General features: G+C 36.5%; 1 protein-coding gene across 1 annotated transcript; it reads left to right on the forward strand.

Moving 5' to 3' along the window:
- Positions 1-1069: 1069 nt before the first annotated feature.
- On the forward strand, positions 1070-10359 carry LOC107598366 (homeobox protein EMX1-like). The gene is made up of 4 exons (XM_016289673.1): positions 1070-1807; positions 7456-7640; positions 9050-9137; positions 9358-10359. Exons 1-4 carry the CDS (start codon positions 1459-1461, stop codon positions 9435-9437), a joined length of 702 nt encoding a protein of 233 aa, XP_016145159.1. The 5' UTR covers positions 1070-1458; the 3' UTR covers positions 9438-10359.
- Positions 10360-17066: the final 6707 nt, after the last annotated feature.

Raw genomic sequence — 17066 nt, forward strand, 5'->3', positions numbered from 1 at the left:
AATCGTGTAAACATCTGATCTAATTTTTATATATAAAAGCTAACGAAGGACCCACGTTGTACTGTTGCGTTTGTAACTGACAAATGAGACAAGGAGAGGCACTCCAGACATGTCAAGTCGTGAGATCAATGCCCGCTTGCCTTGATCTGTGTCTGCTTCATTAAGACACCTTCAGAAACTCCCAAACCGAGTTCAGATTCCTGAGTTCTCTTTCTATCTATAAAATAGAAATGAGTGCTGGATGTGTCAGTTTAAGATTTCACTGACAAGTGAAAGTTCTTCATGATCACACAATTTCAATTTCTTTCTCTCTGTTATTATCTTCACTTGTTGTAAGGAACATCCTTAAAGGATATTTCTTATGGAGAAGATAATAATCATTTGATACAACAACAGCAGCAATAAGGGTTAATAATAGAACTATGATAGTAATAATGGCATTTATTACTAAAGCGAATTTCCTCATTTGTAGGCTTTAATTCTTGCTTTGACAATGTTAGCGCTTTTATTTTAATAGGCTACACCACAAAATATATAAAAGACCATTCGAATGTGCTTTATCGTATAAACACTTTCAGAATATTTTTAATTATTAAATATAATTAGGCCTAATATAATAAAATAAAACATTATTTTATACATACAAAACATTTTACAGTGTGTGAATAATTATGAACGCAAAAAAAACACTAGGCATAGGCCTATATATCAGAATTATGCGACCGTTCAGAGATAGTAAATGTGCTTTCTTTTACACTAGCCTATAGTGTAGCCTAAAAGAAGACATTTTATGAAATCCTTTCACGTGTTCAGCCTATTTCGCAAAAAAAAAAAAAAAGCAAGCCAAGAAAGAAAAATAAAAAATAGCAATCATAATGCAAATTAAAGACATTGTAGCCTAATGCACCGCATAACCAACGACCTGATCACGACATCAGAAAGATTCAGTTCTGAGGTTTTTAATTTAGGTCTTGTGTTTCGCTGTTGAACTTTCTGAATTTCTTGCTCTGCGCATGCGCACCGCACCGCACCGCACCTCGCCGTCGGAGCTCCGCGCGCAGGTATTGAAGTTGGCTCATGACGATCCTCAGCGCACAATCTGACAGATCATCGATCATCAGAGCTCGCAGCGATCTGCATCGGAGGAGCTGATGCCTGCTTCAGATGACACAGCTGACGGTGCGCGAGTTTTGCTCTGACAAGGACACGCATGAGATGAGATCTGAATTCATTTGAACAGAACTCACGCGCCTATTTGCAGCTATTGGAAGTGTATTGCAACCCACGAAATTGAAGGAACCAAAGGAAACGAATGAAGTTATGGATTGTAGATGGACTATATAAATATCATCTTTTTGACTTTTTTTAAACGTGCATCGGTTTCAGAGTGACATACTTGTTAACTTAGTGTTTTATTTGATTTAATTGACTTGAGTATTTTTTTTATAAGCCCTCACAATGTTCCAGCACAATAAGAAGTGCTTCACCATTGAATCTCTCGTTGGTAAAGACTCCAGCCCCTCAAGTGCCGCCGCGGATGAGCCCATCAGACCCACTGCTCTGAGGTTTACTGAATCCATCCATCCTTCTCCCTTTGGGAGCTGCTTCCAGAACTCCGGCAGGACACTGTACAGCAGCAGCCCAGAGATGATGTTCACAGATCCGGCCACTCACTCCAGCAACTCCGGCCTGTCTCTGCGGCACCTCCAGATCCCCACACAGCCCTTCTTCAGCCCTCACCAGAGGGACACCTTGAACTTCTACCCGTGGGTGCTGAGGAACAGATACCTGGGACATCGATTCCAAGGTGAGGGTCTGTTTTCAATTATGCTGCCGGCGAGGATGCAGAGAAAATAGCGAAATATTGAAAACAGTGCATGCAGGCATATGAAGTTAAAACGGCTTGGAGAAAAAAAAGCAGCAAAAATGGGCAGATTTGAAGTCGCCTATATGAGGTAGTCGATGTTCTCAGCACTTCAGAGGCCTGTATTGATTTCAATGTTTTATTTAAATAGGCCTATTATTTAAAAAAATATATATTATAGCTATATAGTGATGCGCACGGGAGAAGTCCTGCCTTAACATTGTCCTTTATTAACGTTGACCTGAATACTTTTATCGATTTGATCGAAAATATTCAAAATCATGAGAAAATTACACCGTGCAGTAGAGATTTCTGTTATTAAAAAAATGACTAAATTAATTGAAGCGCTTTTTTTTTTATAATAAACACGACTTGCAAAATAATAATCGTTCGATTACGAAAGACCGCTGCTTTATTTTGATTACATATTTAGGCAAAATTATAAAAGAAGGACATAATTGCTCGATACAAATCGTTTTTGTTCGGTTTGAATTATTCTCAGTATTCTCAATGTACAATATTATTATAATAAATAACTGATTATTAAAACATTATCGCAGTTGTATTAATTTTTAAGCATAAATTGATAATACAGATGGCATAAATGTACCGCCTTTAATTAATTTAGCGTTTAGTTCAGCCTTTCAGGATTATTTTAGTTAAAAATATTACATTTAATAGAATCGTGTAAACATCTGATCTAATTTTTATATATAAAAGCTAACGAAGGACCACGTTGTACTGTTATGCACTGTATTTCTACGTCGTTTTTTAAAAGTTGGATATACATAAATTATTATGATAATTTAATTTTTTTTGAGGGGAGAAAAATGAATTACTATTACATGTGGAAATTGGTATGAGCTCAATTTGCTGCATGCAGCTACTCTCTTGTATGTTTGTTATTATAAGGCTCATAAACATTTACAACTCTTAAAATTATACTATAATAAAATGCAAACATTTATAATACTGTTAAGGACACATGTTAGCTTTTTAAGCAATTATTTGCACAAGCACTTACTTTTATGGATTTATTAGGTAACTGTAGAAGATCTGCCTTGAAATGTTCTTTTAAGAGCTTAGTTATTAATTTGATTTAAATTTAGCAAATGTATCACCATCTCACTGAGATTATTGTTTGAGATGAGATTGTTTCTTCAAACTTCTTAAAAAAAAAAAAAATGTTATTGTTAAAAATTAAATTGTAGTATATGATAGATTTGATAGTCCGGTTTACAGAGTCCTTAAAAAGTGTAATCGATACTGGGAGGTCCTATTTACCAGGCAATTTGTTAAAGCAGCTATCAGTAGCTCTGGCCGGTCTGTGAGGGTCCTGGGCTGCTCCACAGTCCTCGGGGGCAGTGCTCAGGTAATTGGTGGAAGTCAGAGGTTGTTGTCACTATTACTCAGATCCGGGGTTCAGATAGAGCCTCTTTGTTTACACACAGAGCCGATCCACTCACTGATGGTGTCCAATAACCTAGAAAACTACTGTTTAGACACGGCTAAATGCAGCCGTGGGGATTGGGTGGGAAAGGATGGCCTAATGTGTCCATGGGTTTTAACTCTGCCGCTTCCTGAATGGGAAAAGAGATGTGTCCATGTCCTCGGATCCGTCATGCGGGGCAAGGTAAACAGGATCTCAGAGCAGCCTGCTGTTGTACATGAGCAGGGGTCTGTGTTATGGGTACGTTTCACAGACTGTGACAGTGCCACACTGATGCACTTTTCTGAGATTTGTGTGCGATCAGGTTACAATACAAATCTTCCAGAGGTATAAACACCGTCATCAGCAGACTCTTAACGCTGCTGATTTTCATTTTTAGAGGCTTCATTCCAACACATAATGTAATAAAATAATGTACCAATGTAATAATATAAAAGCAGATCATATCAGTTAAGAACTATATATATGCGCTATATATAATTATATAGGCTTAATAATAACTATATTTTGAAAAGATGAAAAAATTATGAAAAAAGGATTATTGAGATGAATTTGTTTCTTAAAAGTTTGTTGAAAACATTTGTATTCCTATTAAAAATCAAATTGTAAAATATTATTTGATAGGTTTGATAATCATGTTCTTCAAAAAGAGTAATTGAACTTGGTATATATATATATATATACATGTATATGTATGTGTGTGTGTGTGTGTGTGTGTGTGAATAGACATATATAGGCTATAGTAACAGTAACAGTCCTATTAAAAGTAAAATATAATTTGATAGGTTTGATAATCATGTTCTTCAAAAAGAGTAATTGAACTTGGTATATATATATATATATATATATATATACATGTATATGTATGTGTGTGTGTGTGTGTGTGTGTGTGAATAGACATATATAGGCTATAGTAACAGTAACAGTGTTTACGTATTATACATATTATAATATAATTTTACGTAATTTTCTTCAGAATTTTGAAAAATAATATTTTGAGATGAGTTTGATAAAAAAAATTTCATACCAGGGCTTCAAGGCTTCATACCATAACATAATGTAATATATATATATATATATATATATATATATATATATATATATTGAAAAATTGGGAGGGAGGCAGCGTCACAGGGAACACACATTCTGTAGGAGAGACCAAAGGGTCCAGTCTCTTTCTTTCCCACTATAGGCCACCCTTCTCCCTGCCTCTAATGAGAACAGCACTGACAAGACCAAGCTTGTTTGTGCCAAGGGAATGATAGTAAAGCTGATCTGGGTGCCATCTGGTTCCCTTTTCCTCATGTTGGGGGCTTTCTTGCCGTGGATAGGCCAGTGTGTGTTTGAGTCCAAAGCCCCGGAGGGTCTCCCAGCTCTTCAGGAGGCCCGAGTCTCAGTCAGTGTTCTGGCCTGCCAGTCTGATCCACCACCTCTAGAGAGAGAGAGAGAGAGAGCGAGAGAGACACCGAGGTGATGCCACACATGCTGATGATGCCAGACCGAGAGCGCCGAGCGTACACTTTGATGCGAAAGTTTCGAAAAGTTGCCACCAAGCTCAGTTTCGGTTGGTTGGCGCTCAGCGCACCTTGAGGAAGGTTTAAGGAGGGCTTTTCAACACCTTCAAACCGCCGAGAACTCATTATTTACATTCTTGCACCCGGCTCCCCTCATTTTTGCACGGAGGTGTCTCCATTGTTTTTGCCTGTGGTGTTCAAAGCGTTTTCAGCACGCCAGCTGAAAGCAGTCGTCAATGACAGTGCAGTGACAGAAAATATGCACCTTTTAGTAAAATAGAAGTAAAGGTTGTACATTATTAGAACCTTTGGGAAGCCTCTGCTAATGAAGGGCTGCGTCGTTCTGTGCGTGGAAACAAACGCCCTATATGTCGCGAATGGACAAAAATGTGTTTTTTGTGCTTTGGGATGTGTGTAGACGACGCAGGAGTTGCGGTGTTTGAGGCTGAGAGTTGAAGTTGCTTCTGTGTGATGGCTTAACGCTCCTCTGAAAGGAGTCAGTTCAAAGCTATTCTCTGCAGATAAAGGGTTGGTTTCGGAGTTTTTAAAGAGACTTAAAGTCTGAACAGCCTCATGCTAATCCGCTTTTCATCTTCTGGTGATGCCATTAGTGAGCTTTTGTGCTCAGAATTGGTACATCACTGTGCGTTCTTTGATGATCAGTGTTAAAATTGAATGGCTTCTGTGTAAACGTAACTCTTATGGCTTACTATTTGGATTTGGGTTAAATTAGTTTATCTAAATTTGTGGTTAAAGGATTTAGTCGCCCTTTGGAATTGTGAAAGTATTTCTGGATGACTGAATATATTTAAAAACTTCCATTTGATATGTTAATATACTTCTAGCAATTGCAGTTGACGGTCTTTGTGGCCTACCAACCGCATTCATGATTCAGCCGATGCTCCGAAACAGTCGTTATTGAAGCAAACATCTTTTTGAGACGTTTGCATGTTACCGATGTACATTTGCGGTTGCACACCTGATGCGAACGTTGGAACATTTTGGTTATTTTTTCATTGACAAAAGATCATGGTCTGTCACTTCTGCGCGCTTCACAATCCTCCCAGTAACCGCTCCGCGAGAATATTTTGTTTATACGTGATTGCGGTCATCATCTTTCTGAAGATTTTTTCAAGCATAGCTCTCCAAACACTAAAGTGGTCACGTAAATTACACATCCATTTGTTTATGAAAAATGTTTTTCTCTCTTTGTGTGTTTGCAATAAACGGCATTGGGACTCTGCCCTCCAGATGTTGTCTGGGGTCACGCGAAGATCACGTTTGCCCTGACGCTGATGGAGGCTAAATTTTACTATTCCCTCATGTTGAATATAATCAACCCAAATGTAAGGGATTTAGATTTGCTTAACTGACAATTAACATATTCATCACGATTGCTTTACATCTTTTCAGCCACGGATGTCTATTTATGTTTTAGCAGCAATATTTCAAAGCCTTGCATTTGTATGAAAATCAGGATAATGCCACATTACGAGGGCCGAAGGTTAAAGACTCGTCTCTGAATGCACGGAGACGTTGGGTTGGTATGAATGATGTGGTGTGAACACACTTTACATCAGCCGTGTCTGGAACAGACCTGGAATTATTCAAATCGGCTCATGTGGCTCAATTAAGACATGCAATCCTGCACCTAATGTCTGCAATGCTGTGCCTATGTAAAGCACTTATTTTGTATAAAAGCATACAGAGTCTTTGGATAATAATACATCTGCTAAACCAAGACGTGTCAATGTAATGGTTGCCGTAAGACAGATATTTTAATATTCGAATTAACTCTAAAAGAATTTTATGAATACACGTGTGGAATTCAAATAGTTACTTTTCAAAAGCAATACAATGATGTCATTGTGATGTCAGCAGAAGGTTACTAAAATGTAACACAAAAAACGTATTTTGACACTTAATTCACAAATAAAAATCTTTTGTTTTGTAGATTTTGTTTTTTACATTTTAGATTTTTATTTTAGTTTTTTTTAAAACCCACTTCCTAATTATTCCATATAATTGATTTCTCAAAAAAAAATTTTTTTTAGAGTTTTTATATTATATTTTCAGTTTTTAAGTATTTTTTGTAAAGTACATTTTAAATGATTATTTATTTATTTATTTATTTAAAATTCCACTATAAAATTTTCCACTTCCAACATGTACTCTTTATTTCTCTATTTTTAATTTTTAGATTTTTATTTATTTAAAATCCCACTATAAAATTGTACACATCCCAATTAACGCGTACTCTTTATTTCTCTCTCTCTCTTTTTTTTTTAAAGAACGCCTTACATTTTTATTTATTTATTCAAAATCCCTATAAAATTGTCTACTTCCTAATTAACATGCTCTCTTTATTTCTCTATTTTGTATTTTTATTTTTTAAAGACATTTTTAGATTTGTATTTATTTATTTAAAAACACACTATGAAATATTCCAATACCTAATTAACTTGCACTCTTTACTTTTTACTATTACTAATACTTTAGCTATTTTTTTTAGGATTTCTTTAGATTATTTTAAAATAAAGTTTTAGATTTTAATTTATTCGTTTAAAATACAACGATAAAATTGTCGACTTCCTAATTAACAAGAACTCTTTATTTCTTGTCTCCAGGTGACGACAGTAGCCCGGAAAACCTGCTGCTACACGGACCTTTCTCTCGCAAGCCCAAGCGCATCCGCACGGCCTTCTCCCCCTCGCAGCTGCTCCGGCTGGAACGTGCCTTTGAGAAGAACCATTACGTGGTGGGAGCCGAGCGGAAGCAGTTAGCCAACGGGCTGTGCCTGACAGAGACACAGGTAAGCAGGCAGAGGCGTCAGGGTCGATCCCTCCGGCGAACACGGCTGCATTCCACCACACATACACACACACACACGGGACGTGAACACACATTTACTCATCTAGTTTCCTCACAGGACGGAAGTAATTCATCATTCCTTGCCTTGGGATAGGCCATATAAATTCCAAAGCATGTATACAACACTCAATAATTGGCTATTTTCACAATCGTCTGTACATACATATTTGTGTAGGATTGTTAGGCTTGAGCAATACCTGGGGTCCAAAAGTCTGAGGCACTTTTGAAAACCTGGGATTTAAAATCTGAACCTGGAAATGAATGGAAAATTAAAAAAAAAAAAATAAATGTTATGACATAAAATTAGGAGTATGTCAGATTCTGCACTGGTGGTTTTAGACTTTTAGACACCTGCTGTGAATCTTTTAAATCAAAACGTTAAATTAATTAAATGTAACATTTTCTTTATAAAAAGAAAGAGTACGTGTTAATTAGGAAGTGGGCAATTTTTTTAAATAAAAAAAAATCTTTCTTTAAAGAAATCTAACAACAACAGCTACTTTTATTTTGGATGTTTTTTTAAATACTGTTTTATCTATATTTTGCTACATTTTTCAATTTAAAAAATAATTTATAATTTCACATTACATTCACATTTTCATGCTGATAATGTAATCCTGTAAAGAATCTTCTTAATTACAAAACTGTAAAGAATCTTCACTAGTAGTTTCAGACTTTCAGATACACCTGCTGTGAATCTTTTAAATGAGCTATTTTGTTTTTACATCTACAAGTTTTGATATATTTACGGCAGGAAATGTACAAACTATCTTCATGGAACATGATCTTTACTTAATATCCTAAGGATTTTTGGCATAAAAGAAAAATCATACATTCACATTTTCATGCTGATAATGTAATCTGTAATTATTTTTATTTAATTACAAAACTGTAAAGAATCTTCACTAGTAGTTTCAGACTTTCAGATACACCTGCTGTGAATCTTTTAAATGAGCTATTTTGTTTTTACATCTACAAGTTTTGATATATTTACGGCAGGAAATGTACAAACTATCTTCATGGAACATGATCTTTACTTAATATCCTAAGGATTTTTGGCATAAAAGAAAAATCAATCATTTTGACCCATATGTATTTTTGGCTATCGCTACAAATATACCCCAGCGACTTAAGACTTAAGAGATGCAATCCCGCACACTACCTAAACTTGCTAAATATTGAAGTTTATTATCACAAGCAACGTTTTGGTCCACTGACCTTCATCAGGCATAGGCCTAGGACAGGATTGCATCTTTTTATAATCAGAAAAGACTAAAAACACACATTTCAAAAAATATTGCTAATTAAGCTGATGTATTAAAATGGCCTCTCTTTGTCATTCTTGTTAAGGTGAAAGTCTGGTTCCAGAACAGAAGGACCAAACACAAGAGACAGAAGCTGGAGGAAGAGTCACCGGACTCGCAGCAGAAGAGGAAAGGTACTCAGCACGTCAGCTTTTCATCAAAAATCATCTTTTTATAATCAGAAAAGACTAAAAACACACATTTCAAAAAATATTGCTAATTAAGCTGATGTATTAAAATGGCCTCTCTTTGTCATTCTTGTTAAGGTGAAAGTCTGGTTCCAGAACAGAAGGACCAAACACAAGAGACAGAAGCTGGAGGAAGAGTCACCGGACTCGCAGCAGAAGAGGAAAGGTACTCAGCACGTCAGCCGCTGGAGGGTGGCCACTCAGCAGGGCAGCTCTGAGGACATCGACGTCATTTCAGAAGACTGATATCACACGGTTAATAAACATCCGTCATGCTGATGGATCCCTGCCACAGAAAAAAGCAAGACATTCTTCAGACTTCGTCATGAATTGAACTCGGCTTGTAAACTAAGGAACTGAGTCACATTCAGCTGCCGCTGACTTCTGATCGTGCACAGCTGAACAAAGACTCGACTGTATGCAATACACATGGACCTCTTCGTTTTGGATCGCGTTCCATCTCAGAGCAATGAAGACTTTTTGTATGCTTTCTTTTGTTACACTTCTCTCTTGCTCCTTTGTCATCAGTCAGAACATTTCCATTATAAAGTAGTATATCGGACAGCAAAGGTAATAAAACCACCTTAATGAATAGATTGATAAATGTTTGTAGTGTTAAATTGCTTTAGACATTCAACGGCCACAGTCTTAACGACAATAGGTCGATCCAGTGTGTGAATCAAATATCACTCATAGATGTACTTCTGAAAAACTGGATGTTTGTATGTGACAAAATGTCATTATTTTATGAACCGGGCAAATTTAAAGTGGTGAAATACCCTCACGGTCTTTCTAGAAAATCACTAGTGCAGTTTAACTTCTGAAATGGTTCTATTTATTTGACTTTTCTATGCATTTGAGCTCCAAACCCAAAATGTTACTTAGCGTTTTACATCCGGGTTAAAGCTTACAAAAAATTTGTATTGCGTGAGAATGATTTTTCTTTCCTTTTTTTTAATGGCTCTTGAACTGATGTCAAATATCAGTGAACTAGAGAAGCTTAGAAAATGCTTGAATTTCTTTCTTTTTTTGCTCTCAATTAAAATAGATAGAATCTAACCTCCAAGACCCAGAATGGTTTGTAGCACTTCATAGCAGATTGTTTCTTTATTGGGTTTCCTTTAAGGTGAAAAGCACTGTAATCCCATCTGTTCCCAGGCATTTTTTGTTATGCGTTCGTTTAACTTTTTTTCTGCAGACTATTAGATAATAAAACGTTAACTTAATGTCTGTTTGGAAATTATTTATTCCTTTGTTCCATTATTGGTTCTTATTACTATTATGTTACATTGAATGGATTTGATTAGTGCATGAGCTTTATTTAGAAGTGTTTTTGTTTTAATATAAGTTGCTTTTGCATTCCTGAGCTGTTCGTTTAACTTTTTTTCTGCAGACTATTAGATAATAAAACGTTAACTTAATGTCTGTTTGGAAATTATTTATTACTGTTACCATTATTGTTTCTTATTACTATTATGTTACATTGAATGGTTTTGATTAGTGCATGAGCTTTATTTAGAAGTGTTTTTGTTTTAATATAAGTTGCTTTTGCATTCCTGAGCAACCACGGCTTACATAAAGCAGGCGGGTATCGTTACTCAGAAATACTCCCAATAATAGTGCATTTACATGCTCACACAACATATAAGTGCTTGAACGTGAACACAAACATCTCCACCTTTGGATTTCCATGTGTAAACAGTCAGCGTCACGCCGAAACTGGAGCAAAACAGTACAGTATCAAACACCATCACCGTCACTTCTGAATATGTTTCTGAAGTTTTTTCGATTTAATATGCGTGTCTTGTAGCATGCAAACTGTTCACTTACGTGCATCTGATCATGTAACTTCTCTGCTTGCTCATTTAAATGTACATATACGTATATTTCAGTCAGCTGGAAATGCATCCATGTCACCTTTATGTGCTGTAATTTACACCTGCTAATCCTTAAGGCCCAGAGTGACAGAAATGAATTAAATTTGCTTCTCTGCATCACCTCGGTACACACAGACGTTAATACAAGCCTCATTATCAATCGCAATGCCTATAAACTGTGAAAGATAATTTAAGAACAATCTATTCATATTCTCTTTAATTACTGGAAAAGTCCCCAGGAAACAACACTTCTGAAAGACACAGGATAAAAAGCATACGCCGCAACACTTCAAACAGATATAATAAGCTTAATTTAAACTCTTAACACCCACTACATGAAAAACATCACTGGCTTGAACATTCTAGTGTAAACAAAGGCTGTTTCTATCATACCTATTATGTTTCAGACAGCCAGGTATTTAGTTCTATGTACCGAAATGAAATGAAACAATGAATGATTGTGAATGACCCCGTAATAAATTCTGTGTGGGTATAGTCAAACTTCACTAATGCAACGTAACCAGCGAAGTCACAGTGTTTGTGTATGCAAAATGACCACTCTCTGTCTGCATGAGTAATGATGGCATAGACAGGACGTTATCGCTGTAAAACACATGATGATAAATAGTAGCTTGAGATAACTTTGAAGACAGCAAGAGTGATTTCAACACAGATATGATGCAACAGATGGCCTAATACCCAGTGCATGAAGAAATGAAGTGTAAAATAGCTTAGACTGACTAATATGCTGGAGTCACTGTATATTATATAAGCGATTCTGTCTCAGAATATTCCTCTGTGTCAAAGCACACAAACGCTCATTAATCTTATGAGGGCTATGTTACTTACAAATATTTCCGACTAGCTACCTGCCCCCATGTTGTTGCCATGGATATGAAGAGGTGTAAACAAAAGAACAGATGGTTGAAAGCATGTAGGTGTAGAGAGCAGTCTGTGATGTTTCCCAACTATGTTAAGTGAAATAATTCATCTGATTTACAGTAATTTGATCTGGACCGATGCCAAGCGTGGAGTGGGCCACCCGATTTGGCTTCATCGAGTTCATCAAAACTAGTGCTGCTGCTTATTTCTCCTGCAAACCGAGTCTGTCCATGATAGAGATAACTCAGTTCTTTTCGTATATAATTGGTCTTTGTCTTCTAGAAACAATTTTCACTCAGAAATTGCTTGCACATTTTTACAATTAGAAAGAAATGGCAAGTAATGCATTGAATTAAACATGAAATTTTGAGGTATGGAGATTGAAATAGTAATTTCTTATAAAATATAATCCAATAATTTTTTTAAATTTTATTTACAACTTTGAAAAAACATGCATTGTTGAAACTTTGGTCATTGTGTTTAATTCTCTTTCCTATTAATTTTGAATGCAAAATTGGTCATTGAGTGCAATTACTAAAATAATAAATTTGAGAAATAAATATACAGCAGGTATAGGTATATTTAATGAATTTGCAGCACGTCCATTAATTTGGATAACTTTTATAATTCATATACTGTAAAAAAAATGTTTTTCAAAATAAAACAACGATTATTGTACATTTTACAACAACAACAAAATACTATTTCAATTTTAATATTTCAAAATTTCACATATAATTCATTTATATTGTTATTTATAACAATAACAGTTTTCAACGTCATGAATAAAACAAAGATTACTGGAGTATGTTTATGTTTTTCTGCTTTAAAATGTCATATTTAATTCAGTGTTACTATGTTTGTGTATGTACAGCGATTTCTGAGTGAAAACTCATTCTACAGCCTTTTTTCAGTGTGGAAGATAAAAATTGATGGTCATTTACTTAATATGTTATTTATTTTTAAGACAATTTTTTTTACAAGTTGGTGTTTTATATAAATCATGATCTCCGTTGGTTAAAAAAAAAACTTATCTAGTTGTTTATCTATACTGTAAAAATAAAAAGTTGAGAAAACTTTTCTCAGATTTTAGCAGATTTTTTAGTTTTCTCAACTTCTTGTTTTCAGTTTATACAACAAAAAGTTGAGAAAACTCAAAAATCAGCTGAAGCTGGTTGCCTTAAACCTTTAAAGTGGTCCTATTATGCTCTTTTACAAAGTCTTGATTTTGTTTTGGGGGTGTACTAGAAAAGGCTCTCATACTAGGTTGTCGAAAAACACATTATTTTTCACATATTTTACATTATTACAACACCTCCCTCCCCAGTCTGGCATGAACGGCTCGAATAGTTCCTGAATCAAATGAAGGCCAGCCTTCTGAAATACGAAATGTGCTGAGATGGGTTAGCTGGGCCAGTGTGTGCTGTGATGGGTTAGCTGGGCCAGTGTGTGCTGTGATCGGTTAGCTGGGCCAGTGTGTGTTGTGATCGGGTTAGCTGGGCCAGTGTGTGTTGTGATTGGCAGCACTCGGTGCCTGGTCGGGAAATGTCACGCCCTTACCATAGCCGCCTGCGAGCTTCAGTGTAAATATTGCATCAAAATCAAATCAATTTGAGCGCGATTTAAACCCGGATGATTGTAACCACTCTAAGATCGTCTGCCTTGGGAAAGCTAGCGTGTCTCCGACACAGTGATAACACTCGTTGCCTTCTCTAGTGCAGCTCAACCAGGTCTCGTCCCATTCGTCAATCTTTGTGATATCACAAATCCCGGAAAATATGCGTTGTGGTCCAAACGAGTCGTTCGTTGTAGTTTTTGAAAAGTTAAATAAAATATCTCCTTTTGAAGTGGACTTTGAGCTTTGTAACTTTGCAGATCTTCTTTATGCTCAAACAGCAACATTACAGACTAACTAAAGTTGAAAAAGTGAAAACGCATAATAGGACCACCCCTTTAAGTTTTCTCAACTTTTTATTTTTTACACCAGTGACTAATTTGCCTCATTTGTGGCTGTATCAACTGCAGCTGAGCGATTACCATGTGTTTAGAGGGTGAGAACATACAGTACCTCAGCGAGACTGTTTTAACTGCACAAATGACTAAATTAAACAACGTATTAGTCTATGGGTTGTCATGATTATAACAGCCAATGGAAAACAAAATCCAGATGGAAGGATTATTACTTTTCCAATTATTTAAGATATGATGGACATAAGGCATTATAAAAATGTCGTACATCCTTGTGTCTAGATGACAGGATAATAATTTGGTATGTGGGTGGGTAAGCTGGAATTGGGGATGTTTGGACTTGAGAAGGAGGAAGTACATACGAGCTGCGTTTGAGTCTATTGTGCAACGCAGTACAGTAGGGAGGGACAATGTCACACATATTTATGATTTATGAACAGTTTTCACAGCTACTTAGGTATATTTGCGATGAAACGATCTTTTTTGAAAATGGCCTGAAATATGTTTACTCTTTTTTTTCCCCAAACATTTTTTGGTGGTGGGGGGGGTTGTGAGTGCTGCATGTGATGATACTATGACAAGAAGCAGTGTGATTTACAACACAAATGATATGATAATTGCAGGCTGGCAACTTTCAGGAGCTAGTTAGCCAGTTTTATGGACTGGAAGAGCTTGTTTCCTCTGCTGCCACCTGTTTGGTCTGCACCGATTGGCTGCGGGGCACTTGAGAAAAGGAAAGCAGCCACCCAATTATAGGGTACTGCCAGTCAAGTCTAGAAGGGTAATTGATTGGTTTTTGTGAATCAGTGTTAGGAGCTCTAATTAATGCACAATGACTGTTGCCGATCCAAAATACATGAGCTAAACCGAAGATGCTCATCAGCGGTTACATCGATCTTTCGAAAGTAAATTGCTTTTGACATTGTGCTTTCGCAACACTATTTTGATTGGCGAGGCTTTGTTGTGTATACCCAAAACAGTCAGTGAGAGTTTTCTGTTTTGATTACAAATATTTAAATTATTGCAGACATGCCGCTTAGCTTCTTTGAAAACATACCAGCCTCTTTTGTGAGTGTCTGCGTGTTTGTAAAACACACAGACAGAGTAATTACACAGAAACATCAGTTAATAGCGTGTTGCGTGGACAAAGACAGTGAGGGAGGTTAAAAGAATCATAACAATCATTCATGTGCAATACCTCTTTGCAGATAGAAATCTACCTTGTCTTTCACATGTCAGAGCTGATGAAACATGTAGCACCTTTGTTCATCACTCAAAGCTCTTGTTCGTGTGTTATTTAACATTTGCTATTAACTTCAAATATTAACTATTGTATATTAAATATTGTATAAAAGTAGTATCAAACTACCAATCATGATGTAGTTTAAAGGAATAATATGCTGAAATTGTACTCACCCTCAAGTGATCCAATATGTAGATGAGTCTGTTTCTTCATCTGAACATCACTTGCTCATCAATGGATCCTCTGCGTCAGAATGAGAGTCCAAACCACTGATAAGAGGTTTCTAACTTAAAATGATTGCTTTCAGCTAAAATATGGGGCTAAAACTCCTAGTCATCTCATCTGAATCAGGAGAGAAATATGCACAAATTAAGCAAGCAAAACAATCCAAAATCAGTTCTAAACAAATATGTTGGTGGATTTTGATGTGAGAGGAAAACAAAGGATGGACTTTTTACTGGAGAAAGCATTATTAGGGATTATGAACTCATATTTTGACCAGATGAGATGGTTTATTGTTAAAACATCTTCATGATGGATTTGTTAAACATGCAGATTTTCGCTTTACAAGATGTTAATGGATGGACTGGAGTAGTGTGGATTATTGTGATGTTTTTATCATCTGTTTGGACTCTCAGAGGATCCATTGGTGAGCAAGTTATTCATAATGCTGTATCAGCTTTCCTGGCCCATCACTCTCGTCTTGCATTTTTTGTCCTTTTCATAGATACAGACAGTGGGTTTTCTGATGTGTGAGCTGTTGCTCCTTTGTTTCATGCGGTTCATGTAGAAAACTTGACGCTTGATTCCTTGCAAACAGCTTGAGACACTCCGACGTGTGTGTTAAAAAAGAAAAAGCAGGCCCAGCAGATGACTTTGACTGACAGCTGATAGAATGACACTTACGGCTTTTTGCTTATACCAGAAACAGTTTTGCATGGCTTTCACACAGACCTGTGACTAATTAAGTTAATCGACTTGTAGCCAAAGACGATTGTGCATGCTCAACGTGTGTAAAAAATACACCAATTCTACAGTATCATATCACGCCGATGATTAATAAACATTGATGAGCGCATTTCTTTCCCTGCCAATGCCTCTCCTCCCGGCTCAGCTATAAAACTGACGCGCGTCCCCATTGGCACTCACCAGACAGCGCGAATCAACACCCGACAGCAGGTTTTCTCCAATGTGATCACGCATCCCCTATTTGTGTTCTAGCACATTACTATTTAAGGGGCCCAGTCTGGTTCTGGGTGCAGAATTATGATGAAAAGCGTGCATCAGCATCACGGGCATCCGGTTGCTGTGACTATATTTGTGACTATATTTATCAATCCCTATATCTACAGATGACAGTACACTCTAAAAAATGCTGGGTAAAATACAACCCAGTGCTGGGTAAAATAGGGACAACCCCAGCAATTGGGTTGTTTTGACCCAGCAGGTTGGGTTACTACCCAGAAGGTTGGGTTAAACATTTAACCCAACCGCTGGGTCAAAACAACCCAATTGCTGGGGTTGTTGTCCCTATTTTTTTACATCCCTACTGTAAATTCAGAAATGTATTACTTTTGACTCTTTAACTCTAATAATAATTATTATAACTTCAAGGTGTTGTATGTATTTTTTCCTTCTTTTTGACTTAACTAAAGCATAAAAATACCATAATATGTTTGCAGATATTTACACTCTAAAAAATGCTGGGTTAAATACAACCCAGTGCTGGGTAAAATAGGGACAAACCCAGCAATTGGGCTATTTTGACCCAGCGGTTTGATTAAATGTTTAACCCAACCTTCTGGATAGTAACCCAACCGCTGGTTCAAAACAGCCTAATTGCTGGGTTTGTCCCTATTTTACCCAGCACTGAGTTGTATTTAACCCAGCATTTTTTAGAGTGTA

The sequence above is a fragment of the Sinocyclocheilus grahami genome, unplaced genomic scaffold, assembly GCF_001515645.1.
Source record: "Sinocyclocheilus grahami isolate Dianchi unplaced genomic scaffold, SAMN03320097.WGS_v1.1 scaffold250.1, whole genome shotgun sequence".
NCBI classification, from domain to species: Eukaryota; Metazoa; Chordata; class Actinopteri; order Cypriniformes; family Cyprinidae; genus Sinocyclocheilus; species Sinocyclocheilus grahami.

Bases quoted from the DNA above. Each gene is read 5' to 3' on its own strand.
- LOC107598366 (XM_016289673.1), top strand. From the start codon at position 1,459: ATGTTCCAGCACAATAAGAAGTGCTTCACCATTGAATCTCTCGTTGGT. The intron at 7,641-9,049 runs GTAAGCAGGCAG...ATTCTTGTTAAG, and splicing joins TGTGCCTGACAGAGACACAG to GTGAAAGTCTGGTTCCAGAA. The intron at 9,138-9,357 runs GTACTCAGCACG...AGAAGAGGAAAG, and splicing joins CTCGCAGCAGAAGAGGAAAG to GTACTCAGCACGTCAGCCGC.